Raw genomic sequence first — 27,288 nt, 5'->3', positions numbered from 1 at the left:
ACTTTAACAATGACCAAATAGTAAAATATAAAATAAAACAAAATCTAAATCACTCATGAAATATAATATTATTAGTCTTAGACAATGGCATATATTAACATAAGTCGTTAAAATAAAATAGGCCTACAAGTCTTCTGAAATCTTAAGATAGCTTGAGAAACAGACCAGTGTTATTTTTGGTATCATATCAACATGAGATATTAATTATGGTTTTTATCAATTTTTTTAAATCAGTTTTTCCATTTTCATTTTATTTAAAAAGTTTCATTTTTCTGTGTGTGTTTTTGTTGTTTTGATATATAAATTATATATATACTGTATATATACACACATACATATATATATATGTACTGTATATGTATGTGCATATGTATGTATATGTGTATGTATATACATGTATATATACACACTCATATATACAAATATACTGGAAATAATATACTGCTGTATATTGCAGGTATTTAGAGGTATTGTGAATGTTGAGCAGATCATGGTGTTCTGTCAAACACAGGACAAACATGAACACCACTAAACAAGTTAAAATGTGACCCTGGAGCACAAAACCAGTCTTAAGTCGCTGGGGTATATTTGTAGCAATAGCCAAAAATACATTGTATGGGTCAAAATTATAGATTTTTCTTTTATGCCAAAAATCATTAGGATATTAAGTAAAGATCATGTTCCATGAAGATATTTTGTAAATTACCGTAAATGTATCAAAACCTAATTTTTGATTAGAAATATGCATTGCTAAGAACTTCATTTGGACAATTTTAAAGGCGATTTTCTCAATATTTGAAATCTCATTTACATCTTTGCATTTTCAACATGAACACAAATGAGATTTGACAGATATGGTGGAAGGGATTTCAGTGAATAATCAGTGAAGTTTGGGCCTGTTTCTTACAAAAAGCTGCTGTATGACTTCAGAAGTCTTGGAATATGATGCATGAGTCTAACTGACTATATTTATGGTACATTTATGCATTTTTGGGGCTCAACAGCATCAATTCCTTTTCGATTTCAATGCATGGAAAGAGCAGCATGAACATTCTGCCTAATTTTTATGTTCCACAGAAGAATTAAAGTCATATGTGTTTGAAATGACCTATTTTTCATCCGAATTTTTACTTTTGGATGAATTCTTTCTTTAGGTTGTCAGATATCTGATCTGATCTGAACACTCTGTTCATACGCTGCACAGGAACCTGCTGTTAGCTCAGCATTCAGGGGCTTTGTCTGGGAACTCCAGAGTTGACCTTGAGGCCCAGTGGATATTTCCGTGTAGTGCTTTTCCACAGCAGGCGTAGATGGCACAGACCCAAAGAGAAAGAGAGAGAGGCTGTAGTGTCAGGAGGTAAAGGAGGGGGGTATTTTTCTGTTCCTGACCTGGGCCAGAGTGACCTCAGCAGGGATGCTGTGAGAGGCTCTGCGGCGGCCGGAAGCCATAAGCCAGGATGTGAGTGAGGCAGATGAGAGGGGGGAGGCGAGAGAGCTAACCCTCCTCTCTCTAGTGTGCTGCTCTGACTGCGCACCTCTGCAGGGTCCCACTGAAGTGGAGGGAGAAAATAACAGATCAAACACATCTACAAAGGCCTCTGGAGGAACAAAAATACAATGTTTCAAACATACCAATCATACAGCACTCTCAAAGACTGGACTTTTCAATGGGCTAACCTCGTTCTTTAAGGTGCGCTTCGTCTTATCAAATTATAAACAATGATTCTCCTGAAAGGTTGTTATGAAAAACTGGTAAGGATATTCGCTAACATATCTGATGAAATATCAACACTTGCATACTGTATGTGATTCAGAGTGGTTGCTAGGGTGTTGTTTTGTGGTTTCTAGGGTAAGTGGTTTCTAGGATAAATCTATGGGATTTTTTTATTTTTTATTGTCTGTCAGGTGAAAATTGCAGGTCTGGTTACATCACTCATTCATCAGTAACCTCTTAAAATAAGGTTCATTTTATTATCATGCATTTATTCATAAAGACATTAGGTATCATGAAATAAAAATGAATGACATTTTTCTACATCATTTATTAATATACTATGTTTCTTTGTGAAGTAATGGGTAACACTTTACAATAAGGTTCATTAGTTAAACATTAGTTAATGTATTAACTAACATGAACTAACCATGAGCAATACATTTGTTACTGTATTTACTAATCTTCGCTAACGTTAGTTAATAAAAATACAGATGTTCATTGTTAGTTCATGTTAGTTCACAGTGCATTAACTAATGTTAACAAGATTTTAATAATGTATTAGTAAATGTTGAAATTAACATTAACAAAGATTAATAAACCCTGTATAAGTGCAATTTATTATTAGTTAATGTTAACTAATGTAGTTAACTAATGAACCTTATTGTAAAGTGTTACCAAGTAATGTTAAGTTAAAAACTCTTTTGTTATGTCATTTCATGACGGCCCACAAGACTTCACTTCAGACTTCATTAATCTTCAAAACTAATTAAATAAATATGTATCAATCAAGCAGTTTAATCTAAATGTGAAACATGATAAATATATGAGAAACAGATATAATTTAGGCTTTTATGTACACATTGATCAACTTACATACACTGTAAAAATGGTAACCTGCAATTGTTTCTGTAAAGGCCCATTTCTACCCATAAAATGTACTTTTGTTGATAATGAGTGTATTTAAGTTGAATTAGACTTAAATAAAACCAGTTAATAAAATGTTACTATTTTAGAATACCAATTTGTTTCCAGTATAGATAAAGCACATCAATAATGGAATAAATGGAAACTCAACCGTATTGCTTGACGCACAATAACAAACCTCAATTTGCGTAAAATAGCAAGCACAAACCTCATTGGTTGTCCCACATCAAACAAACTCATTTAAACTTATGTTTACTATATTTGATGGGCTCTATGTATGTGCATTTCAACTTTCCTGATGGTTTATGCCAAATGAGTTTTAATGTGCATCAAAAAATATTTTTGCATTTTGATTTAAAAACCACAAGCAGTTTAGCTACAAATAAAAATGATTAAAGAATTAAATAATCCAGGTACCCAATCAGTCATTTGTTTTCTGAATCATGTCTCTGCTTATTTCTGGATATCACAACTCCAGTTGGAGGATAAAGCAGCATTAAGACCTGCTTGAATGGAATTAAAGTTAAATGAGAACGAATGGTTATAAACAACATCCTGACATCTGTGTTGTGTTTGTCCAGGTGTGGATTCCATATGTATAGTTATGGCATCCTCCACGAGTCTGTTTGTGCAACAATATCTTCATCACATCCTCAGAGAGAAGTGTGACTCATAACATATGGAGTATGTATGATATGAAAGTGTTCATAAGGCTTCTTTCAGGCTCTTCTCTGGCAGAAAATGGCATGTGGAAGACAGAAGTATTGACCTCACAGTGAAGGTGTCAAGAGCTCACAGTCTGACCCCACGCTGTCATTCGGCGAATTGAAAATAGCGAGGGGGGCTTGTTGTGTAGTGTAAACCAGAAGCTGTTCCAGAGGTCAATAGTCCTGGTTGTTTCCTTGCTTTTGTCCTTTCTTGTATAGTAAAGATTGAACCTGGGAGATTTCATGTTTTCATTTGAATAGTCTTAATCGAAAATGTATACCGACATGCACAACACAACTATTAGCATTCAAAAATAAAATGAAGTAGAAATTGCATTGAACGATGAGGCGGACATAATGACTTGAAAAACACCAGAAAAAAACACACAATCGTCATTTAATATGAAACTTTTTCTTTCTTTTTTTTTATCCCCTGCTAGTCCTTAAAACAGCACTACAGATTATTTTAGCACTGAACGACTGAATAAGAACACTATATTTGCTCATAGCACAAACTCTACAGATTCTTTTATTGTGCATTCATATCAGACTTTATCTATTCAAATTCATGGCTCTGTGATAAAAGCTATGTGTCAAGGCAGAGCGGTGGTCTTGTTTTGTGATGAAAGAGTTATACACTGGCTCCTCCCAGTCTCCAAAAAGACCGTGCATAAGATTTTAGAGCATAACTGCATGGAAAATCTGCTCTAATGACAGCCCAGGGCAAGGCTGTGTCCATTGTGCTGCTTGTTTACATGGCTTTGTGGAGATAATTGTATCAGAGGGAAGGAGAAAAGGCTTACGAACTGAATGGGGTCTTTGTCAGGCCAAGCTTCTCATTGTACTAAATGAGTTTTAGAGGCTTAAGTAGCAAGTCATGGCTAAATGATGAGTAAAAAGCGTAATGATTGCTTCCTTTAAGGTGTTATAGAACCACAGTTATAAAGAAACAAATGGTCTAATACAAAATAACAGCAAGAAGTATAGCCCTTCAGTAAGATGGTAAATAAATAAATAACATACCTGGTGGTTAATCAGTGTAAATGAATTATTAGGTGTTTTGAGGTAGCAGCACAGGTCACGGACAGTTGCTGAAAACAGCTTTTGCATCTTTCTTAACAATCTTGCAGAAGGTTCTGAATTTTCATTACCCTGGTCATAGAAGCGTAATATTTGCAATAGTAGTGATCAAGTTAAAGAAATAAAAACAACCTAAGTGAACCTAAATGACAACCTACATGAAAAACGTGTAGTTCCTGTATAGTCACTAATGTTCTTCTTGTTCATGCATCTTGTTTTTTCAATGCATAGACTTGCATATTGCTATTTTTGTCCTGCTATCGACAAATGTCACAGAACGAAACAGAATAAAATAAGTCTAGTTGAAAAATTTATTAAACATTTTAAAATATCTATAGGTATATACATAAAACGTTTTGAAATATGATCTGGTGAGGCTTTAACTTTATTCATTATAACTTTATTTACACTTCATGAGAAAATTAGCTTACCATTGCTCAGTGAAGAATTGCTGTCAACTTGAAATTCATTTTTTACATTTTTAACCATCTTTTGAATTGTTAATATTGTCGTATTCATTTATTGCAATTTTATCAAACGGGATGGAGTGCTTTAAAGTGATACAAACCAACTAAAAACACCAACATCACACGGAATGCATGGAATTCGCTGCTAATATTTACGGTTTCCCACCAAAATGATGTCATTTCCCGCAGAACAATGTCAGTTCTTGTAGTTAAAGGCATTTAGAATGCTATTGATAAACTCTTAATAAATCAACTTTTTTTTTTTTTTCCATGTTCCCATTTCATATTGTGAGCTGGTGGTCAAAGAAAACTAACTGCTACGACTTTAACCTTCACAGTATAGTACTCCATATAACGGAGATATGAGATTATAAAGAAAAACAGACTCTGATAAGAAAAGACAATAAAGCGAAAGTAGCGTTCGGTCAGTCAGGGCGGGACTAGACTGGCAAACGCTCGTGCAGAAGGGAAGCAAGAGAGAGTCATTACACGAATGTTTGGAATTCCATTTCCGTTTGGTGGAATTCAAGAAGTCTCCACAACTTTAAATCAGCTATTTGCTCTGCACGTCTAGATAAGAGCCGCATTTATTGTGTTGCTTATCAAATGGCTTCTTCGCCGCAGAAATCACCGTCCTCACCGAAATCTCCCACTCCGAAGTCGCCTTCCTCCAGGAAAAAAGATGAGACTTTTCTTGGAAAACTTGGAGGAACTTTAGCAAGAAGGAAAAAGGCAAAAGAAGGTGTGAATTCAGCTTAAATCCATGGATAGCCGATGTTACTATAGGCTGTCTTATGTTTGACTCTATATGCATGACAGACAAATCTCTCTGCTCCTTTAAGCTCATTGAAGTTTAGGCATCTATCTGTCAGATATAGTTCTGAACACTTGAAGCCTACAGTATATTTGTGTCTCATTTTATTTTTTACAGTGTAGTACGTAATACAGAAACAAAGTCTCATAAAAATACAAATTTAACATACTGTATAGTAATTACTACTGTAAGTTATGCTATGACATCTTGAAAAGTGCTTTTAATCTCAGAAAAAATAAATTCTTTCTTCATTTTGTATTTTTTATAACAATGTAAAGTGTAAGTACAGTTGCACTGCTGCTGATATGCAGTAGACTCAACTATGTGAGTGTTTACAAAAGGCTGCACGTCTGTCCTGTGAGTGACCATATAAGGAAGAGAAGTGCCTGTCAGATACTCATTGTGAGAGGTCGGGTAAATAATAAGAAAATATTATTTCCTATATTTTCTATTTTCTACCCTATGAGAAACATTTCATCATTTTGTTATAACACCACCATTTAACTTGATTCAGAATAATTTCTTTTGGAGAGAGTGATATTTCAGAGTTTCAATGCATTCAGTTTTTCTTTAACGAAATTCAAATATTTAAAGATTTAACCCTGCGCTGTGCTAAAAATCCTTTACCTATTTTAAAATTCTAAACATTGCTTGTAAATCTCAAATGAGATTCAGTCTTTTTGTCAATTTGTTTTCTTTTCAATTAGCACAGGCTGGAAATGACTGATCAGACTTTGTTAAACAGAGTTCATGCACTTCAGTTCCTCAGTGCAAAAAAAACAAACAAAAAAAAAAACTTTTTTTTTTTTTTTTAAGGGAAGCTATTATACCCTGTGTAAGCAAAGTCAGTAAATTTTAGTCCAATATAATAACATTAACATTTTCGGACTTATTCTTTATTCTTATTCTTTCACTGCTGATCCTTTGCCACTCATAGAGGCTAGTGTAGAAGTGATCAAATTGCTTGGCTTTGTTTTTTTGGTCCCATGTGACAAGAGACATATTTAGTTTGCTGTGTTTATTTGTGGGTTTAGACATTCACCGACTAAAAGAAGAGAGAAAGAACCTCATGCCACAACAGGAAATACAAACTGGCACCCCAAGAGAAATTAAAAATGTTAAAAGTTCATTTACAAGCTGTAAATCAGCTTTCATGCATGTGTTCTAAACCTGCAGGTTTATTCAGAAGCCAGGAAGCTGCTTCCCTTGCCCTCAACTGACCGTGTTTAAAGCATGTTAGAAGCAGCTACGACAGGATTCTGTGTTGATTAAAAACAGGATGTCGATATCTCTAGGGATCTGTACCGATTCTTCTTCTGGACTGCCTCTTACAGAGATGTACTGCAGCATTGCTTTAGTGATTGGCCAGTATTGATGGGGCCACTGGGCAGATGGAGACAGAGCGGGTGTTTAGAAGATCACCTGCATGAGGGCTGGTTGAGACGCCACATGTACTGATTCACAGGATGGCAGACAGGGTCAATTAAATGAGAGATTCAATGGAACAGCAAGATTTAGAGGCTTAATCTATAAGTATTAACTATCACTAATCTGTTAACAGGTTTGAGAGTTGCATGTCCAATGTCCACTATAGCAGTAGAAAGCTAACTAATGACACATTTCCCACTGACAGCATATTCATGTCAATAAAGTGAATAACAATCCCTTGAGAAAAAAAAGTGCACTTGTATTGAATGTGCACTTATAGTGTTCTTTAAATTTAAAAAAATATATTTTTAAAGATAGTACTTGCAGAAAATTTATTGACTGAATAAAAGGTCACTTAAGTGTACTTAAAGAGAATACACTTTCATATGTTTCTTAGCATGCAAACACTTTTAATCACTTTTAATGTAAAATTAACAGTTTTACTTTAAAGCAGCATTGTGTTTTAATAATCTTTTGTCATGCTTTAAAAAAGTACACTTATTTTTGTGTTGACTAACATACTAAAGCACATGTAAAGTAATTGAAAGTAGGTTGCTATTTGACATTACATACAGTTTAAAGTAAATATGCTAAATTATTTCATTATTAGAAATATGCAATTACAAATACAAAGTTCTGTCATGAAACTCTAGATTGGCGCAGGCCGATAACTCACTTTGATATAAACACATCATTAATCGCATTGCACAGCTGATTATATGGGGTTATTTCATATATGTTATATTTGCAGCAGCAGTATTTCTTACATGCTCACAGCAGCATGTCTGTGGATGTATTGGCAGAAGCAATTCTCGGTACTTGCTCTGCCACAGCAGCAGCAACAGCATAGCAGATCTATTCCGCCAAGACCAAACACATTAATATTGCTGTGTATATTACCATGGTAAACTCATGACAGAAATATATTTAAATACATGACATACATGTTTCAATAGAAATGACAGTAAAGTAGGCTATATTTTATTTTACCATAACAGCTTGTTAGTATATTTGGCAGTACTCCATATATTTAAAGACCATAAAAATTATTATAAAATTAACTAGATTTACTTAAGTCCTACTTAAGTGCGACTTATATAAAACAACTTTAAATTTGAGCTAAATGCATTTAGTATAAATTTTAACTTAATGGTAAATAACAATTACATGTCTGAATAAATTACATTGAGTTTGCACCTAAGTATATAATTACATTTTTTTTATTTATATGTAATTATTATTATTTTGTTTAATTATGATAAAGTATCTTTCTTTTTCACATTGGATTTGTAATCTGCAAAATACAGTATAGTTGTCTGCATATTATACATATGTTCTGCAATACTTAAAATGCTTATATTTAAAATAATCATAATAATAATAATAATAATAATAATACAAAGAATATTAATACAAAAATATTTTATATAAAAATTATATAAAATATTTAGTATAAAAATACACTCTTCACCTTTGGCAATGATGAAACGGTTTCTGAACATTCTCTGTTTTGATGAATATTGCACAATTTATTGATTGAAGGTCTGAGTTGTAGTTCTTTTGTTAAGCTGAACGTGTTCAGGGATGAATGCATAGCATTAAATGAGACTCTTTGAGCAGCCCCCTCCCCACTGAGGCCAATACTGAATAACTGACCTCCAGCGATGAGAGGCACAGCTTAAAAAGACACAGCTCTGACAGCTGTTTGAGAATCTATCTATCTATCTATCTATCTATCTATCTATCTATCTATCTATCTATCTATCTATCTATCTATCTATCTATCTATCTAGTAGTTACTGAAGAGTATTACTGATATAGTGATGCATTTCTTCTTTTTATAGTATCTGAGCTCCAGGAGGAGGGAATGAATGCGATTAACCTGCCCCTCAGCCCAACTCCCTTTGAGCTGGACCCTGAAGACACCATGCTTGGTAAAATTTCTCAACTGATGATTATGATGATATATGATGATAGTATGACTCTGTCATACTAAAAGCTACTGCATTTCCCATTTCTCTCTCAAAAGATGAGAATGAAGTCCGTACCATGGTTGATCCCAACTCAAGGAATGATCCCAAACTCCAAGAGCTATTGAAGGTATATCAGCTCCAACATGACTGTAATACAACTCCTTATTCAATCTTCTTCACTAGTTTTGGTATTTTGGTGATAGATTCACTCAGAGCTTCATCTTTCAACTCTGAAGTATAATACAAGTTAGTCTAGCGTTACTGTTGTCATCTATCCTGCAAAGGGACCCACGTTCAAATTCTGATCTAAGGTTAAATATACAATGTAAAATACTGACTGAAAAGATCACTGTCAACCAAAAAATAAAACTCAAATTGCACAGTGTAAATAAATATATTTTACAAGAAAATACTATTTTAGTCTTCATTTCATTTAATGTGTTACCTGCCACTTTTTTAATTATTTGTGAAATTTACTATCAATTTCTAAGTGAACATTTTCAAAGTAAATCCTCCACCATACGTACTGCACTATATATAATATATATAATACTTGGAATAACAGGAAACAATATTTGAATGTTGAGACTTTTACTGTCTAATAATAGAACAACAAAAGGAAACAATGATGGCTAACTTGTAACTCATAAATGTAGTTTTGCAGTACAATTGTTTTGTTCATGCATTTTCAGTTAGTAATTTTTCAAACATCCCAAGCATCTCCACTTCTCTGGTCTTTAATGACAGGTGCTCATTGACTGGATCAATGACGTGTTGGTGGGAGAGAGAATCATTGTTAAGGATCTAGCTGAGGACCTCTATGATGGGCAGGTTCTTCAAAAACTCTTTGGTGAGGAATCTGTTCTGGAAAAGAGCCTGTATTGTTGTTCCAGTAAGACCCAGTATTCTATTGCGTGACCTATAAATTGTGTATGTATTCCCAGAGAACCTGGAGGGAGAGAAGCTGAATGTGGCTGAGGTGACACAGTGTGAGATCGGTCAGAAACAGAAGCTGCAGACGGTTCTGGAAAAGATCAATGACACTCTCAAAGTTTCCTCCAGGAACATTAAATGGAATGTTGACTGTATGTAGCTTTGGCCTCTTTTTTTCATTGCATGACATATTTTACACACTGTATAAATGTTCATTGCCAAGCATCTCTCCCTTTTGCAACAGTTCTTTTTTTTTTTTTTTTTTTTAACTTTTTAATGCTAATTGTGGTCAATGGGTTGATCAATGGTTCTAATTTTACATTAGAAATGAAGACCCATACAGTTTATTGTACAAAAGTAAAAACAAAAATATGTAAGAAATAGGAATATGCAAAATTTGTCACTAATGATTTTGAAATTTCATTAAAGGAATAATTCACCCAAAAATGAAAATTTACTGGCGATTTACTCACCCTCAGGCAATCCAAGGTGTTTGTGTTGTCTTCAGAGCAGATTTGGAGAAATTTAGCATTAAATCACTTACTCACAATGGATCTTCTGCAGTGAATGGGTGCCGTTAACAGCTGATAAAAACATCACAATCATGAAAGTCTTAACCTCAAACCTCATTGATCTATAATATTGCTTTGCAGTGAAAATGTAGTCTTGTCTTAAGTTAGGAGAGACATATGCACAGATCATGCGCTGTTTACAAGTGAGAACAGTCCCAAACAGTTCTAAACAAATATGTTCTTAACAAATAATTTCACAATCATGCAGCTTTTCATGTTAATTGATGGACTGCAGTGGTGTGGATTACTTGTGGATTATTTTGATGTTTTTATCAGCTGTTTGGATTCTCATTCTGACAGAGGATTCATTGGTTAAAATTTTTTTAAATTTAAAATTAACATTTTTGGGTGAACTATTCCTTTAACAGCAGGATCCACTGTTTGTGTTATAAACTGCATTTATAAATACTTTTCCTTGCTGCCAATAATAACTGGGTTGCAATCTACCATTTGAAAATCACTGATGGAAATAACATTTAGCATGTTTCATTGCTGACCTTTCTTTTCACTGAATGTACAATATGTAACATTTGTATACATTCAGAAGGCATTTCAGCTTTTGCTCCTGCTGTTTATTCCTCTGTGTATTTCTCAGCTGTTCATGCTAAGAACATTGTGGCCATTCTTCACCTGCTGGTGGCTCTTTCTCAGCATTTCCGGGCCCCTATCAGACTGCCAGACCATGTGTCCATTCAAGTTGTAGTGGTTCAGGTGCTTTTATTTTCTGTTCATAATATATAGCTTATTCATTTGCTTTATGCTTCTCAGTTACAGCATTATAACCGTACATCACTACGGTTTTGTCACAGTGTGCTTTAATTGTGAAACTTGAGTAGAATTAATTTCTGTGTAAATGGTCATAAATCCATTCTAATGTAATTCGTCGCAATGTGGCAATTAACGTAAGAACGATTTTACATTTACACTGATATTCATTTTGATTGTGTACAATAGTAACAAATGCAGAAACTTTATCATGATTTTCTGATATTAGATTATAAACATAATATTTTAGAAGATTGTAAATTGTGTCTTGCCCTTTTCACGTTATTTAGAAAAATGTTTCTCTATCCCAACAGAAACGAGAGGGAATACTTCAGTCTCGGCAGATTCAGGAGGAAATTACAGGCAATATAGGGTATGTTTTTTTTTTTTTTAATCAATTACAGTATTGCAAAGAAAATAATAAACATTTACAATATGATTGCATACATTAACACTATAGACAGCATTAGTTGATACACTATCACGAACTAACAATGACCAGCAATGTAAATTATAAATAAACATTACATTTAAATAAACCAAGATGAATAAATTCTGTAAAAAAAAGGCTCTTCATTGTTAGTTCATGATAAAGAACCTTTGTAGTGTATTTCAAACCTTAAAAATATATATTTAAAAAAAAAAAAGTATTTGCAGATAGTAGGATATTAATGAAAAGGTCACTTAAATGTACTTAAAGAGTGCACACTTTCATGACTATGTTTCTTAAGTGCACTTTTGAAAAGTGTGTTTTGTAATGATGTTTTACTTTAAAGTTCATTTTAAATCATTATGTTTTAATCTTTTGTTGCACTTGAAAGAAGTACACTTATTGTGATGTGTTATTAACATACTAAAGCACATGTAAAGTACTAGTAAAATTATTATTAATTTGAGTTGTAGTATCTTATTTGATATTAGATGTAAAGTTAACATATTAATATATACAGTGGGTACGGAAAGTATTCAGACCCCTTTAAAATTTTCTCTCTTTGTTATATTGCAGCCATTTGCTAATAGTTAGTTTTACATTTATATTATAGTTTACATTTATATTAAATGCAATTAGTTGACCTTAGGAGGGTATTTAAAAATAAAGATGTAATTAAACATTTGTAATGATAAATTGAATTTATAATTTAGTACATACTGTATGTACTAAATTATAAATTCAATTTATCATACTGTATGTACTAAATTATAAATTCAATTTATCATTACAAATGTTTAATTACATCTTTATTTTTAAATACCCTCCTAAGGTCAACTAATTGCATTTAATATAAATGTAAACTATAATACATTGCCATGTAAGTGCAAATAACATACAATTAAGTGTTACATTTAGATTGCACTTAAGTATTTTCTTTTAAAGTATATTATTTCCTTAATAAGTTCCTCTTTTAAAAGCAGTTAAGAAGTTAACATTCTTTTTCACAAGGGAATGCACTAATGTCAATCTATGCCATATATACCTTTTGCAAAACAAAAACAGATCCTTTTGGAGGAAATGCATGATTATGAACAATAAGCCTGACAGAGAACGGGAGTATAAAGAAGATATTGTTTAATATTATAGTATAATGTGTGTTTGGTTTATGAAGTAAACAGGGATTCAGTGGCTGGAACGTGCAGTGACATGCCAGTCATGGAGCTGTGGTGTACAGGGTGTGTGTGTGTGTGTGTGTGTGTGTCGGTTGTGAGCTGGATCCTCCTGCTTCTGAGCAGCTTTGCAGTGGTTCTAGAGGTTGAGCACTGGAGCTGTTGCTCTGCCAGCTCTCCACTGCTGCTGCTGATTAACAGCGGTCCAGCGGGCTCAAATCAGCTTGGGAGATAAGGCAGAGAGCAGCTCCTTGGCTGCTGATGTGGACTCGGGCAGCAGCTGCTGAGACATGCCTCTGCCGGGGCAGAATTGACTGTGTGGAGACGAGCCGCTGCTGGGCACACGTCCACTAGGCCAATATCCTGGAACCCAGTTCTGTTTGATCGGCCCGCTCTTGGGACCGGAGCATTCCCTTCCCCCCTAATCTTTTTGTTTGCCTTTCATCTTGGCACTCTTGATATGTCCCTCTGAATTTGGTTATTATTTTGCCATTTAGACTGTTTGTAAAACCCTTTCATTCAGACATAAATAGATTGTTGATCTCTTTTGTTACCCAAATTGATATTGAAATAATAATGCTCTTTTCCTTGCCCATAGGGCATTGTCTGGAAGATATGGTATGTATTACATATAATTTGCACATCTTAAATTCAATTACAGTGGCCAGAAAAACATTTTCACAATTAAGCTTCACTAATGCTAATACATTAGATATTCAGACAGATATCTATCTATCTATCTATCTATCTATCTATCTATCTATCTATCTATCTATCTATCTATCTATCTATCTATCTATCTATCTATCTATCTATCTATCTATCTATCTAATAATTATATAATAACCATATAATATAATCATATCATTATTTAATATATAAATTAAATATTTAAGTAATATTAAATATATACTGTAGTTATTTAATTATATGAAAAAATATATCAAAATAAACGTGGACAGGAAAAATATGTAGTGCAGTGCAGCAAAATTAGAAAAATATTATTTTGTAAAATAATGGCTCTGGATCAGAAATATTGGTTAAATAAACCGATGGATATACTTATCAACATTGAGACAAAATTATACAGACTTTATGGTTGTCAGACTTAGTGGATCATGTTTTTAGTTAATACACCTGTAGTTAATCTCTTAAAACTGGCTAAGACCTTGCAATTAATCTGAAAAAAGGTTTAACATCTGCATTTTTTGCAGGTACCACTTGGTTTAATATCTTATAATTTCTGACATTTTTGTATTTTAGTGTCCACATTTTAGCTTTAGTGTTCAAATCTGTTTTGCGGCCACTGTACATCTTAACATGCTTTGTAAAGTGATAAAAATAAAATATTCTCTAGTGCTGCCTTGCATGTGAGAAATCATGTCTTATTTCACAGAGCGAGACGCCTTTGATACCCTTTTTGACCATGCGCCAGATAAACTGAATGTGGTGAAAAAGGCAAGTGCGGATTTCATTCTATTTCTTAAGAAGTTTTACAAATGGAGAGCATTTGACTCTTTGACTCTGATCTCTTGGTCTTTTTTATCAGACTCTTATTACATTTGTGAACAAGCACTTAAACAAGTTGAACCTGGAGGTGTCAGAGCTGGAAACTCAGGTAACATGACAATGACTCGACCATGAGCTGAATATCAGTAGAGAGATGTCCAAAAACTGAGATGTCAGTGTCTGTGTTTCCCTGTAGTTTGCTGATGGTGTGTACCTGGTCTTACTGATGGGACTCCTAGAAGGATACTTTGTGCCCCTCTATAACTTCTTCCTCATCCCTGAAAATTTTGATCATAAGGTACTGTAAATGTAGACATAATAACCTTTCACAGGAAAAAATAAATCTAGAATTTTATTAATCGATTATTAATTGGATGTGAAAAGTGAGGCTGGAATATAATTCATCCAAAAATGAAAATTGTCATCATACTCACCCTCTTTCATTTACCTTCCAAAAGATATTTTTTTATGAAACTTGTCAGATGTATGTTCAAACTTGCTTGTGTGACATGTAAGAACAAAGTCAAGACCCCTAATATGCATACATTTTTATTTTATCCTTACTTTAATACATCATTAATGTAAATATTTTCTAAAGAAAATCCTATATACAGTATTTTATTTATCTGTCCATGTATCTTCACAGATGCCTGGGGTTTCATGGACTGATATGTTATACATTATATAAATTAAATTTTAGCACCACTATTTGTATTATGTAAAATTGTTGTTAATTTCTCATCACAGTGTTGTTTTGCATTGTATGCATTAGGTGCACAATGTTTCATTTTCCTTTGAGCTGATGCAAGATGGCAATATGGAGAAGCCAAAGCCCAGGCCAGAAGGTAAACGTTCTTGCTCTACTTCGACTGGAGATCAAGTGTGCTTGTGTTTTGTGTAGTAGGCTTCACAGTGCTTGATTTCTAAGGAACAGTCATGGCATGTTGCTTGATTGCAGTAGTTTATTGTAGTTAAGAGGAGTTGCCATGTATATCAGTGTAATTGATCTCTTCATTGCCTCTTGTCCTGTTGCTGTTGAAAGTAAATGAATGTGAGGTTAATCACCAGATGGGGTTGTCGTTGCTTTACCCAAAAGGCTTGGCGAATGTCCCGAATGCATGCTGCATGTACAATTGCATTTCATTTATTGCAGCAGAGTTTCTCTGTGCAATCACAAGGCTTAAACAACATCTGGTTAATTTGGCGCACATGATCTAACAGAGAATAAGCCTCATGGGCGGTTCTCACTAAATGAGGTTTAATGCAAAATACACTGAAACCATCAAATATGTTGCTGTTTATTATTAGTAGTGATTTCTAAGGCAAGCATCAATATTATTACTCGTTGCAGGGTGAAGGATTTTAACATGGCTAGAGACATTACTCGTCTTACTTGGGCCAGTTTGCTTTTTTTAATGTTATTTTTTAATGTTTAATCTTATTCTATTCTGTGTAGTCTGTCTAAAATAAAGAAAAAGCACAACATACAAAACAGTACTGTTTAAATAGTTTTAGATTCAGGGTAACACTTTAGTTTGGGGACCAATTCTCATTCTAATAGTTGCTTATTAGCAGGCATATTAGTAGCATATTGGCTGTTTATTAGTATGTATAAATAGGGCTGTCAAATCGATTAATCATGATTAAGAAATATTCACATGTGTGTGTGTGTGTGTGTATATATATATATATATGATTTATATTACATATTACATATTCTTCTTAAATATATGCATGTATGTGTGCGTATTTATATATGCATGTAAGTATACACAGTACACACACTTATATTATGTAAACATAAACTTTTATTTTGGATGCGATTAATTGCAATTAATCGTGATTAATCGATTTGACAGCCCTACAAGCACCTATTACTGCTACATGACCATATTCTAGATCCCTTAACCTAATACATAAACTTAACAGCTACCTTACTAACTATTAATAAGCAGCAAATTAAGAGTTTATTGAGGCAGAGGTCGAAGTTAATAGTTGGTTAATAGTGAGAATTGGTCCCCAAACTAAAGTGTGACCAGATTCGGTATAACTTATCACGCTTTCAACTTTCTCAAAGCATTTAATATCAACTATTGAAATTCAAAAAAATGTTTTAGAAGCAGCACTTGACATAGGTAAGCAGTTGAGATGCCAGGTGCTGAGAGAGGAAAGATAATGTTTCATATTGAAATGAACAGTCTGTATTACATACCATGATCATGATCGTATATTTTGTGTGTCTCCTCAGACATTGTCAACTGTGACCTCAAGTCCACTTTGAGGGTCCTCTACAACCTGTTCACCAAGTACAGGAATGTGGAGTGACAGAGAAGCTCTACCAGACAGAAATGTCTTGATTTAATCAAACTACCGAAATGCTCATTACAAAGACATCACATTCTTATCAGTATTATCTGCTATATTTTTTGTTTGAAATTGAGTATGTATATTTATTCAATCTGCAAGATGATTTAAAAATAGTATTATTTTATGATGAATATAGTTATGGAAATATGAAAATATGTGGAATATATTGTGTTATCAATGTGTTGTGATATGAGTGTTCATGTACATTTTTCCAAATCACTTTGGTCACTCTTGCTATGTTTGCTACAGTGGTGTTCACTCTGTCTTAGAACAGCTTTATCGATGGACTAGCAATGCCAAACTCTTGGGTTTGAGTTCCAGGGAGTGCATGAACTGATAAATTGTCTACCTAAATGTAATGTAAGTCACTTAGATTCTTTGGATTTGTCTACCAAATGCATAAATGTATATAATATATTTTTATGACAGCAGAAAACACCTATCATTCTTAAAGTGGATTGAGAACAGTCAGACTGTGGGAGAATTATTGCCTATTGGTGCAAAAGATGGTTTCTATATTAAAAAATTAACATGTACATTCAATTAAAAGAGATTTTGTTAAATGTTTTAATTTGAAGGTTGCTGAAATCGTTTTTTCACTGTAGAGGTTTAAGCCAGCATGATTAGAAAATGAACTCCCTATGAAATCACCACTATTTCTAAAAGTTGTATATAATAAGCATAGCAAGTTATAAAAAGCAAGTGACAATCATCGGGGTTCAAGCACCAGTGGCCCATGTAGATGATTGGTGTTAAAGCCTTCATGTTTCACTCGAAATGGATTGGTCTATTTGTATAAGACATCAAAGTTCTTTCGATTCTAAAATTAATTTAATTTACCAGCATGGTCTAGAGCTGACGTGTGCAAAGTTTGGTGAAGATCTGACAGATGTCCAAGGAGGAGTTAGAAAAAGTCGTTTTTTAGCAAATTGGTGAAAAAAGTTTACAGATGTTCATAAAACCATATACATTTATTAGCTTAAACGGATAGTTTGCTTAAAAAATGAATGAAAATGGAAATTCTGACATTAATTACTCACTCTCGTGTCGTTCCAAACAGAAATTAAGATATTTTTTATGAAATCCGTGAACGCGCGGCGGTCACCTGACAAGGTGATTGTGGCATTGGGCCACAAATTTCTGTGACTATCATTCATAAATACATTCTTACATATCAAACGGAATGCTATGGTTATGCAAAAATGGTTTTATGGGTTACACAAATTAATTTAGCTGAATTTGCTCATGTTTCGTAAATGTATGTTTGAGGCCTATTCTGTTTATTTAGACACATTTCACTCATTTCAAGGTTTTTGTGAGTATTCATCTATACACAGTACATTCAGTCTAAAAGTCATAATGTTTCTATAGCAATATTTCTGAGGGAAAAAAAAGGTCCATTGTCAATAGTGTAGCGTATGTAAATCCCAGCTCACTCAGTAGTCATTTTCAAACCAAGCAGCTTTCTGTCGATCAGCACAGCAAATTTGACCATGCACAAAATCTGCATTAGTAACTATTTTGCCAAAACTAAATTCACTTTAATGGGTGGTAGTTGTTTAAAGTTACTACTTATTGTGACACAAAAAGGAACAGTGTAATCCAGTGTAAAAAGCTGTTTTCTTTAGTAATTCCACAGAAAATCTCATTGAGAAGCACAGAAGTATCGGAGCAGTCCTAAAAAATTGAAGGTTGTCTGTCTGTAAGTCTTTTTTTCCCCTTGAAGCTTCAAAATTGCAGAACCGCATTGCAGCCTGTCCGGCATATGAAGTGTTTTGAAAAATAATGTACTCCTATCATATACTTTGGCTGGTGTAAAGTGCTGGTGTTAAATACGAAGCATGTGTTTAGGAGAGTCTGCCACAATTGCCTTTCAATAAACCTTTGTTCTGACGCATTTTCTGCCGCCCCATTATCACTAGAGGTAGGGGATTAAGTGGCGAGTGTGTCTTCATCAGAGAAGCGCCTTTGAGAGCAGAAATAACAGAGAAGAACACCTGTGCAATCGAGCGTCCTGCGCGAAGGTGTCCTGAATAGTGATGTCCCCACCATTAGCGGCCTGCTGCAATTACCTTCCCCTGAGTTTCCTTCTGATCCCTCCCTTCATAATATCAAACAAGACCACAAGCTCGTTTCAGCTTCACCGAGCCAGAACCGCTGTTTACTCACAAATACAAAAGGGTGAGGCGAGGAGCCACTGAAATAGCTGCTAAATGCTTGACTCTCACTGGCCAAGCATCTGATCTGAGCTTCTATTGATTTGTACTAAAGATCCTGGTCATTACGAGTAATTGATTCCAGCATCTAAGCAGTGTCTTTAGAGGATTATTAGAAGGCCTCTGGCATTTATTCCCACCAGAGAGTGCTTTTGAAGCTTTTTTCGGGTTAAATTATATTAGCAGGTAGGGGCTTGTGCAGGTAGGACAGAAATTGCAATGGGCTAGTGTGTTTAAACCCCTTTTTTAATGAAATGTATGCTGATTGGTTAATACAGCGTTCAGCTAAAATCATGACGTAAAGGTTTAGGTAGCCTTGTGTAACAAGACCTTTGTCTGAAGAAGGTCCATAGGCATGATGTACTGAAGAAAGACTGAAAGAGTCGGTGGTGATGTTGAAGTCATGTGATCATGGTATAGTCCATTGATCGCCTAAGTTTAGATTATTACTTCTGGCGATTGTATTTAAGAATCAAACTTTTATTGGTCTTATTGCTCTAGCTGCTGCAGTTTGCCAAGGACTGCCCAATGTCCGTCTGACGGACATGTAAATTGTCTCGTCACAGTTTGTGTTGTTTAATACTGTGTTTAGGAGCAGGTAAATCTCACTACAATAACAGACAATCGTTACTTTCATGTTTACCTACATATGCCGTGGATATCTTACTTCACCTGATCTTCCATTATAGACGTGAGAGGACACAGCTAATAAAATGGGATCACTCAGGAATTCTTTTATGTGCTGGTAAATAATATTTTCACCTTATACCATTGGTGCAAACCAATCTCTTTTAAATTCAGTGTAAAGTGTAAAGGTCCATTCACTAGATAACTAGACCGATAACTGTAACAATATTAATGTCCACACCAAATGACCAAATTTTGTCTTCTGTCACTTTTAATGCTCATGTTCTTTAAAGTGGGATTAACATAGAATTAGAGTGATTTTTTCTTAAATTAGCGCTATATTTTTTATTGTTGTCATTACAGTTACCCTCCTTGGTGCGAATGGGCCTTAACTCAAGGCATTGATGTTTGCCTACAAAACCTCCACTGGCTCTGCACCCCTTCACCTAAATTCATTACTTCAGACTTATGTGCCTCTAGAAGCTTGCGTTCTGCAAGTGAACATTGCTTTATTGTTAATCCCAAAGAGGTACAAAATAACTTTCACAGACTTTTTCATTAACTGTTCCCTCCTGGTGGAATGACCTGCCCAACTCAATCCCAGCAGCTGAGTCCTTAGCCATCTTCAAGAATCGGCTAAAAACACATCTCTTCCATCTTTATTTGACCCTCTAACTCTAGCACTCTCTATTCTAATTCTAATCTTGAAAAAAAAAAAACCTTGCCCCTTTTAGACTTGTACTCTATTCATTTACTAACTGCTTGTTTTCTTTAAAAAACAACAACAACAACAACAACAAAAAACCTTACACTAGCTTCTCTATTCTTTTTCTATTCTATCTATTCCTTTTCTTTTTATTTATTATACAGTTAACAAAAGCAAAAAGGCCTCTAAGACTAGCTTGCTCTATTCTTTTTTTCTATTCTATCTGTTTTCTTTTTATTTATTATATAATAATAAAAAAAACCTTGCTACGTGTACTGCATTAAGCTAACTGTGACTTGTTATAGCACTTGCATATCATTGCTCTTTTGCTGATTTTGTTTGCTTCCATTGTCCTCATTTGTAAGCCTCTTTAGATAAAAGCGTCTGCTAAATGACTAAATGTAAATGTAAGTCTAACATGGCTTAAAGTTTTTAAATTTATAGTTTAGTTGCACCTCTGAAGTGTTCTTTGCAGTTCTCAGAAACTTCTCAGAATTCAAAAAGGTCCACATTTTGATGAAAACATGTTATAAGGTTTAGATAAATAGCTTTTTTTTTGTATGAGCTTGATTAATTTGCAAATCAAATTATAAACATTACAAATGTTGAAAACAAAATGCCTAATTCTTTTTCCTGTAAATCTGTAATATGTATTTCACTCTATATATTTGCATTATGTATAGGCTATTTTACACAGTTTTACAGCTCTTTTTGAATTGGGGAGGCAGTTTTGAGCTACAGCATAATAACACATAAAGCTTTTTGATATTTTATCTAAAAACATCAAAGAAAAATGATTTATCATCATATGACCACTTTGATCAAATATTTTGGTGATTTTGGTTTTATTATGAAGTAACTGCTTGTGAATATAGTCATGGCTAAAGGGAATGCAGACATTCAGCTGCAAATCATACCTAACCATAACTATATTCACAATATAGCACAACCTCTTGTACGTTATCGCTTAAACGTAAAATATGTTGCTTTAAAAACAGTTTTATGAACTGGTAAGAAAACATTTTGATCATTTTGCTCCTGCTGTGGCTAATGTAGTCGCTAAAACCCACTTTGTGCCATCTTTGTAGCCTTGTGTCACTGATCTAATCAGCCCTCACATCTGGTTTTAATCATATTTAATGGATAAGTTATGCCAGAAGCTATTTCCAATTTAAGACAGCTTTGACAGGTCCTGTTTGTTTATGAAAAGTCTTGTTGAGCCTCACCATTCAGGGTTTTTGCTAGTATAAAATGGAAATAAGTTGCTTAATTAAATCATTTCTCGCCAAATGCATGCCTTAATAGAGACTTGCGATGATGTTTAAATAAGTGTAAAGTGACAATGATGAATGGACTGTCATCATTAGAAACCTCACTCTTCCACATTTCACTGTGTTCCTCTTACATTAACCTAATAGCATGCTCTCAGAAATAGGGAGGACACAAAAGAACAATATGATGTGCCCCTTTCAGTGTGCTGGTCTGTCGTATAGCATGTGTGGCTAATCCTTTTCTGGCAAGGATTGGCTATTAAACCCCCCTCCTTTCTCTCTTAGAGCAACATCAGCAGCAGAATATGATCATAGCTTTATTTGTTGCGTCCCCGCAGTGTGGGATTGTCACAATGACATGCCTCTGAGTACCAGGAGGACCATCAAAGGCAGTAGCCATTGATCCATATCTTCAAACACTGCATTACAGAATTGAATTAAAGAGACATTTAGTCCACAAACATTTGGACATCAAAAACCTCAGCTGTTGCCTGGAGACTAGTGCTCTTCCTGGTTCTCAGCCAGAGCACAGCAGCGAGTGGTGTTACTGTAACACAGTGACATCTCAAAACCTCACAGAACATAGATGGATTCCTTATGCCGCTGTCACAGTGCATATGCACTATTAAATGCTTTATTATCAGCATGTATTATACCACAAAAAGGAGAGGTGTGCATCTCAAGTGCTGGCAGATGAGCTGTTTTTACTTGAACCAGTAAGCAACCTTCTAGACACCACCCGGAGCGCCCTAGCAACCAACCAGTACATCCTAGCAACCGCATTGCAAAGGCTTTGGCAACCATCCAGAACATCTGGATATTGGGACGGCGAGTTTTGCATGAGGACTGCCCACATTTATGTTAGAAAATGTAAAGATCTAGAGATGTCGCTTGCGAATAAATACAACAATACTTTACCATACCGTAAAATTGAAGTAAGCTGAAATTAAGAATTTTTCCCCATGGGTTTGTGAGTTGATGAAAAGCTAATGATTAATCAATTCTAAAAGTGCAATATTAAAATTAATTATTTTAAAATGAAAATAAAGCAATTCAAGATTTTAGAGAATAATAAACTAAAAATAAAAAGGCTGAAGGAGTGTATAGTAGTTGAAATCACTGAGGGAATGTGTTTGGCACTGGTCAACAAATAAAAGAATCAATCAGAGGGACAGGAAGCTGTGTAAACATGCTGTTACTTCAAACAAAGAATTCAAATGTTGATTAAATGCCTGATATTGTTGATGCTGGTTTTCATCAGATTCCTGTTGTTCAATTCATGTTGAACGCCAGAGTAATAATTGACATGCAAAATTGCTGTGGAAATAATGTTATCAAAATGAATTAAAATCATTTTGATGACAAACAAAAGAAGCAAACATCTTGACGCCTGATTTTTTTTACGGTATAGGAATTCACTGTAACATAGAATGAAAGGACCTATTCATAAACAAATAATCACTCTAAAAGAAGCAATTTTTATATTATAATCGCATATATTTAAAAATAAATAAATAAAAACTTTTTTAATTACTGACATCAGAAAACCATGAACATGTGAATGTGTGTGTGTGTGTGTGTGTAAATGATTTGTTATTGAAATATTAACTTCAAATCTCAGTCATCTCAGGTACTTCACGTAAATATTTTAGGCCAAAGGAATTCATCTGTCAAAAACTTTATGGAATCCCTGTTTCAGAGCAAGTGCACAATATCAAGGACAACTTGCTCACATTCACAACCAATTCTGGTTTCTTTTAGAGTGATTATTTGTTTATGAATAGGTTATACAATTATATGTCACACCCCAAATTTCCATACCCCAAAATTTAAATAAGCTGTCAGGTGTCAAGATATTTAATGCGTTTGTTTCCAAACTGGGGTTTGTGAGTTAAGCAAGAAGAGCCAACAATTAACAAATCATAAAAATGTAAAATTAAATAAATTATTGAAAAATAAAAATAAAATCAAAATACTACACTTTCTAAAAATATATATTACAATATGTTTCAGTATATTTAAATATATTTATTTCAATTGTAATTTTTTTTTTTTTTAAATTGCATGTCATTAACTGACATCATAAAAACCATGCACACGCATGCGCGTGTGTGTGTATGTGTGTGTGTACCTGGTAATTCCTACATTACAAGGATAGTAATACCAGAAAATGTTGATCATGTTGGGACATTTGTTTGGTCCCCATGAGGAAACAAGCTTATAAATCATACAGAATGAAATTTTTTGAAAATCTAAAAATGTCTGTAGTTTCGTGTGAGGGGTAGGTTTAGGGTAAGAGGATAGAAAATACAGTTTGTACAGTAAAACTCACTACGTCTGAGGAACATGTGTGTATGTGAATCCCAGCCATCTCAGGTAGGCCTATTTCAAGTAAAGATATAAGGCCAAAAGGATTCAGCTGACAAAAAAAATTAGGGAGTCCCTATTTCAGAGCAAATTAACATCTCGAGGCCGTCTTGCTCATATTTACTTCAGTAAATATTAAAATCTGATTTCTTTTGAAGTGACTATTTGTTTATGAATAGGTTCTATTATGCCATGTAACACCGAATTCCCATACCGCAAAATCTAAATAAGCTGTCAGGCACCAAGATATTTGCTTCTTTTGTTTGTCATCAAAATGATTTTAATTAAATTTTGATAACATTATTTCCACGGCAATGTTGCATGTCAGTTATTACTCTGCCGTTCAACAGAGGAATCCGATGAAAAGCAACATCAACAATATCAGGCATTTAATCAACATTTCTCAGTAATTAATTCTTTGTTTAAAGTAACGGCATGCGTTCACTGCTTCCCGTCCCTCTGATTAATTCTTTTATTTGTTGACCAGTGCCAAACACATTCCCTCGGTGATTTCAAATACTTTTGCTCCTTCTGCCTTTTTATTTTCTAGTTTATTATTCTACAAAATAGTGTTAAAAATGTGTGCTTTTAAAACATGTTTTTGAGTAGGGCATACAGTTTGACCTGTGTGAGGCCCCAGCACTGACCACAAGGTGGCGACTCCATATATATATACTGTATTCCATCTCATATTTTAACCACAACTGGAATGCGTCCAGCATAATACTGAAGCTCTTTTGTCCACGCAGGCATGTTATCAAAACCCATTTTAATTCAACGTGCAATTCGTTCCCAGCTGGACGCAGTTTAAAACGAATTTTCCATGCTGGCATCTTCTTTAAGTTGCTTCTGTGCTTTCATTTAATTGAAAGTGCTTAATTTCAAAGTCATTACCATTAAAGACACATAGCAAAATCTGATGAAAAAGCCCTATGTGGTGGCTTTGATTTAACCAGGACCTCTTTCCCCCCGTCGCTCCATGCTTTGATTGAAATGAAGCTCTGTGTTGTTATCAGTGAATGGTTCTGGCTGACGTGGCCCTTATCTCTTGGTAAAGCTCTGTAGAGAGGCTCTGAATAGGCAGAGTAGAGCTCTGTGGCTGGGTCTGCTCTGCACCTGGCCTCGCAGGGGCCCCTGATTACGTGAGGTCACAGGGCAACAGCGAAGTAAACTAAACCAGAGCCGTACCACCTTGCTCCACCTCTAGCCCCCTGGAGCAAAAAGGCTGACACACTCCAGCCTTCAGAGTGCACGCACACACACGAACGAGGCCTTTGGGGCTTTATCTGCCCACATCAGATTACACCGCTGATAATGGACATGGAAAAGACGCTCAATCAAGCAAAGGAGCTACAGCTTGTTTCACGTGTTTGTTAATGTCCGTTTAAGCCCCCCGCAACTAAACATTGTGCCTTGTATCTAATTATCTAAAGAGTATCTTTGTAAATAAGCTTGCTTTATTATGTGAACAAACCGCTTAACCTTATGGTTTGTCTAAGAATTGAAATTCAATTGTTTGGTCACCCTCATGTTGTTCCAAACCCGTGTGAATTTCTTTCTTCTGCGGAACACAACACATTCTCATTCTTTTTTAGAAACAGGTGTGTGAATGATGACAGAATTTTCATGTTTAAGTGAACTATCACTTTAAGTATTAGACTTTTGGCAGGTAATTCTTCCCGCATGGTTTGTGTTTCCTGCCGTTGTGAATGACACCTCAAATCGTGCAGATTGTTGAGGAAAGGGGTGTTAATATTTTTTGCCTGGTGGAAACATCCTATAAATTTACATTGAAGAAGGGACCAAGAAGTATATCTGGGGACCAGAACATCATAAAGTTACAGCTGAGTTGCAGTCTTTATTCCTCAGTCCAAGAGCACAAAACCAGTCATAGGTAGCACAGGTGTATTTGTAGCAATAGCCAAAATGACCTTTCTTTTATGCCAAAAATCATTAGGATATTAATTAAAGATCATGTTCCATGAAGATATTTTGTAAATGTCCTACCGTAAATATCAAAACTTAATTTTTGATTAGCAATATGCATTGCTAAGGACTTCATTTGGACAACCTTCAATTTTTTTTATTATTTGCACCCTCAGATTCCAGATTTTCAAATAGTTGTAACTTGGCCAAATATTGTCCTGTATAAGCTTATTTATGCAGCTTTCAGATGATGTATAAATCTCAATTTCAAAAAATTGACCCTTATGACTGGTTTTGTGGTCCAGGATCACATATTTGAAGGATTAAATACAAATTTTCTTTCAGAGCAGGATTTTCCAAACTGGGGTTTGTGCATTGACGGAATGATAAAAATGAATAAATCAATCATAAAAATGTAACATTAAATTAAACTATTTAACAATACGAGCAAATAAAATATTAAACATACTATGCATTTTATTTGAATTAATTATAATTCATTAGAATTTTTTGTGTGCCCATGTTGTGACCATTAACTGATACAAGAAATCTATCAATATGTGAAATATAAACTTCAAATCTCAGTCATTGCAGGTACTTCAAGTAAATATATTAGGCCAAAGGGAAGTGTTCCAGAGCAAGTGCACAAATATCAACACCCAACTTCAGAAAAACTGGACTGGTGGGATTTTAGTCATACTTGAGCACTTGCATTACATTTTAAAAAACTAATTATAGACTGAAATTATTAATGTGCATGTAATCTCAACCTACACTGACAAAAATGAGATGACAATGTCATTTATTCAGAGTGCATTTTTAAAAGTGTGGTTTTATTCATTTTTCTGTTTTATTGAATCGTCTCTATCTGTTTTGTTTTTGTAAATAACTGAAAATGTGGTGCATATTTTCAAAAGACATCACAATAAACATTTAAAGTCTTCCAAGGCTGTCTTTTTTGTGTAGTAAGTAAACTAAATGAAACATTGATTAACAAAATCTTTAAGTGAAAATTTCATATTTTAGCTAATTTAGCTTTTGTTTATGGTGAAATCAAGTTGTAAAAATCTCAGAAATTGTTATATTAACTTTAGTTGAGTAACATTTTTTTGTATGTCTGAAGAAAATATATATTATACATTAAGAAAGGTATGCTAATCTTTTTACTTTGTATTAATGTTTTTTTTCTTTGAGAAAAGTTTTTATTAATATTAAATCAAAAATTAAAGTTACAAATCAAAGCATAAGTATAATTTGAAAAGAACTAAACATTGGCTGTAACAAATTAGAGTAATTAGAGTTTGTAATTTTTTTATGTGA

General features: G+C 34.2%; 1 protein-coding gene across 1 annotated transcript; it reads left to right on the top strand.

Moving 5' to 3' along the window:
- The first annotated feature begins 5,335 nt into the window (after positions 1-5,335).
- parvab (parvin, alpha b) lies at positions 5,336-17,426 on the top strand. Its single transcript, XM_058783676.1, has 13 exons — positions 5,336-5,634; positions 8,979-9,068; positions 9,164-9,234; positions 9,855-9,957; positions 10,052-10,192; positions 11,208-11,323; positions 11,692-11,750; positions 13,578-13,597; positions 14,376-14,437; positions 14,529-14,597; positions 14,685-14,786; positions 15,261-15,333; positions 16,737-17,426. The coding sequence occupies exons 1-13, from the start codon at positions 5,499-5,501 to the stop codon at positions 16,811-16,813; spliced, it is 1,119 nt and encodes a 372-aa protein (XP_058639659.1). The 5' UTR covers positions 5,336-5,498; the 3' UTR covers positions 16,814-17,426.
- The last annotated feature ends 9,862 nt before the right edge of the window (positions 17,427-27,288 follow it).

Source organism: Onychostoma macrolepis, chromosome 07 (genome assembly GCF_012432095.1).
Source record: "Onychostoma macrolepis isolate SWU-2019 chromosome 07, ASM1243209v1, whole genome shotgun sequence".
NCBI classification, from domain to species: domain Eukaryota; kingdom Metazoa; phylum Chordata; class Actinopteri; order Cypriniformes; family Cyprinidae; genus Onychostoma; species Onychostoma macrolepis.
Note: the sequence above shows the minus strand (reverse complement) of the source record. Positions and strands in the feature narration are given on the sequence as shown.

Bases quoted from the DNA above. Each gene is read 5' to 3' on its own strand.
- parvab (XM_058783676.1), top strand. From the start codon at position 5,499: ATGGCTTCTTCGCCGCAGAAATCACCGTCCTCACCGAAATCTCCCACT. The intron at 9,069-9,163 runs GTAAAATTTCTC...CTCTCTCAAAAG, and splicing joins CCCTGAAGACACCATGCTTG to ATGAGAATGAAGTCCGTACC. The intron at 11,324-11,691 runs GTGCTTTTATTT...CTATCCCAACAG, and splicing joins TTCAAGTTGTAGTGGTTCAG to AAACGAGAGGGAATACTTCA.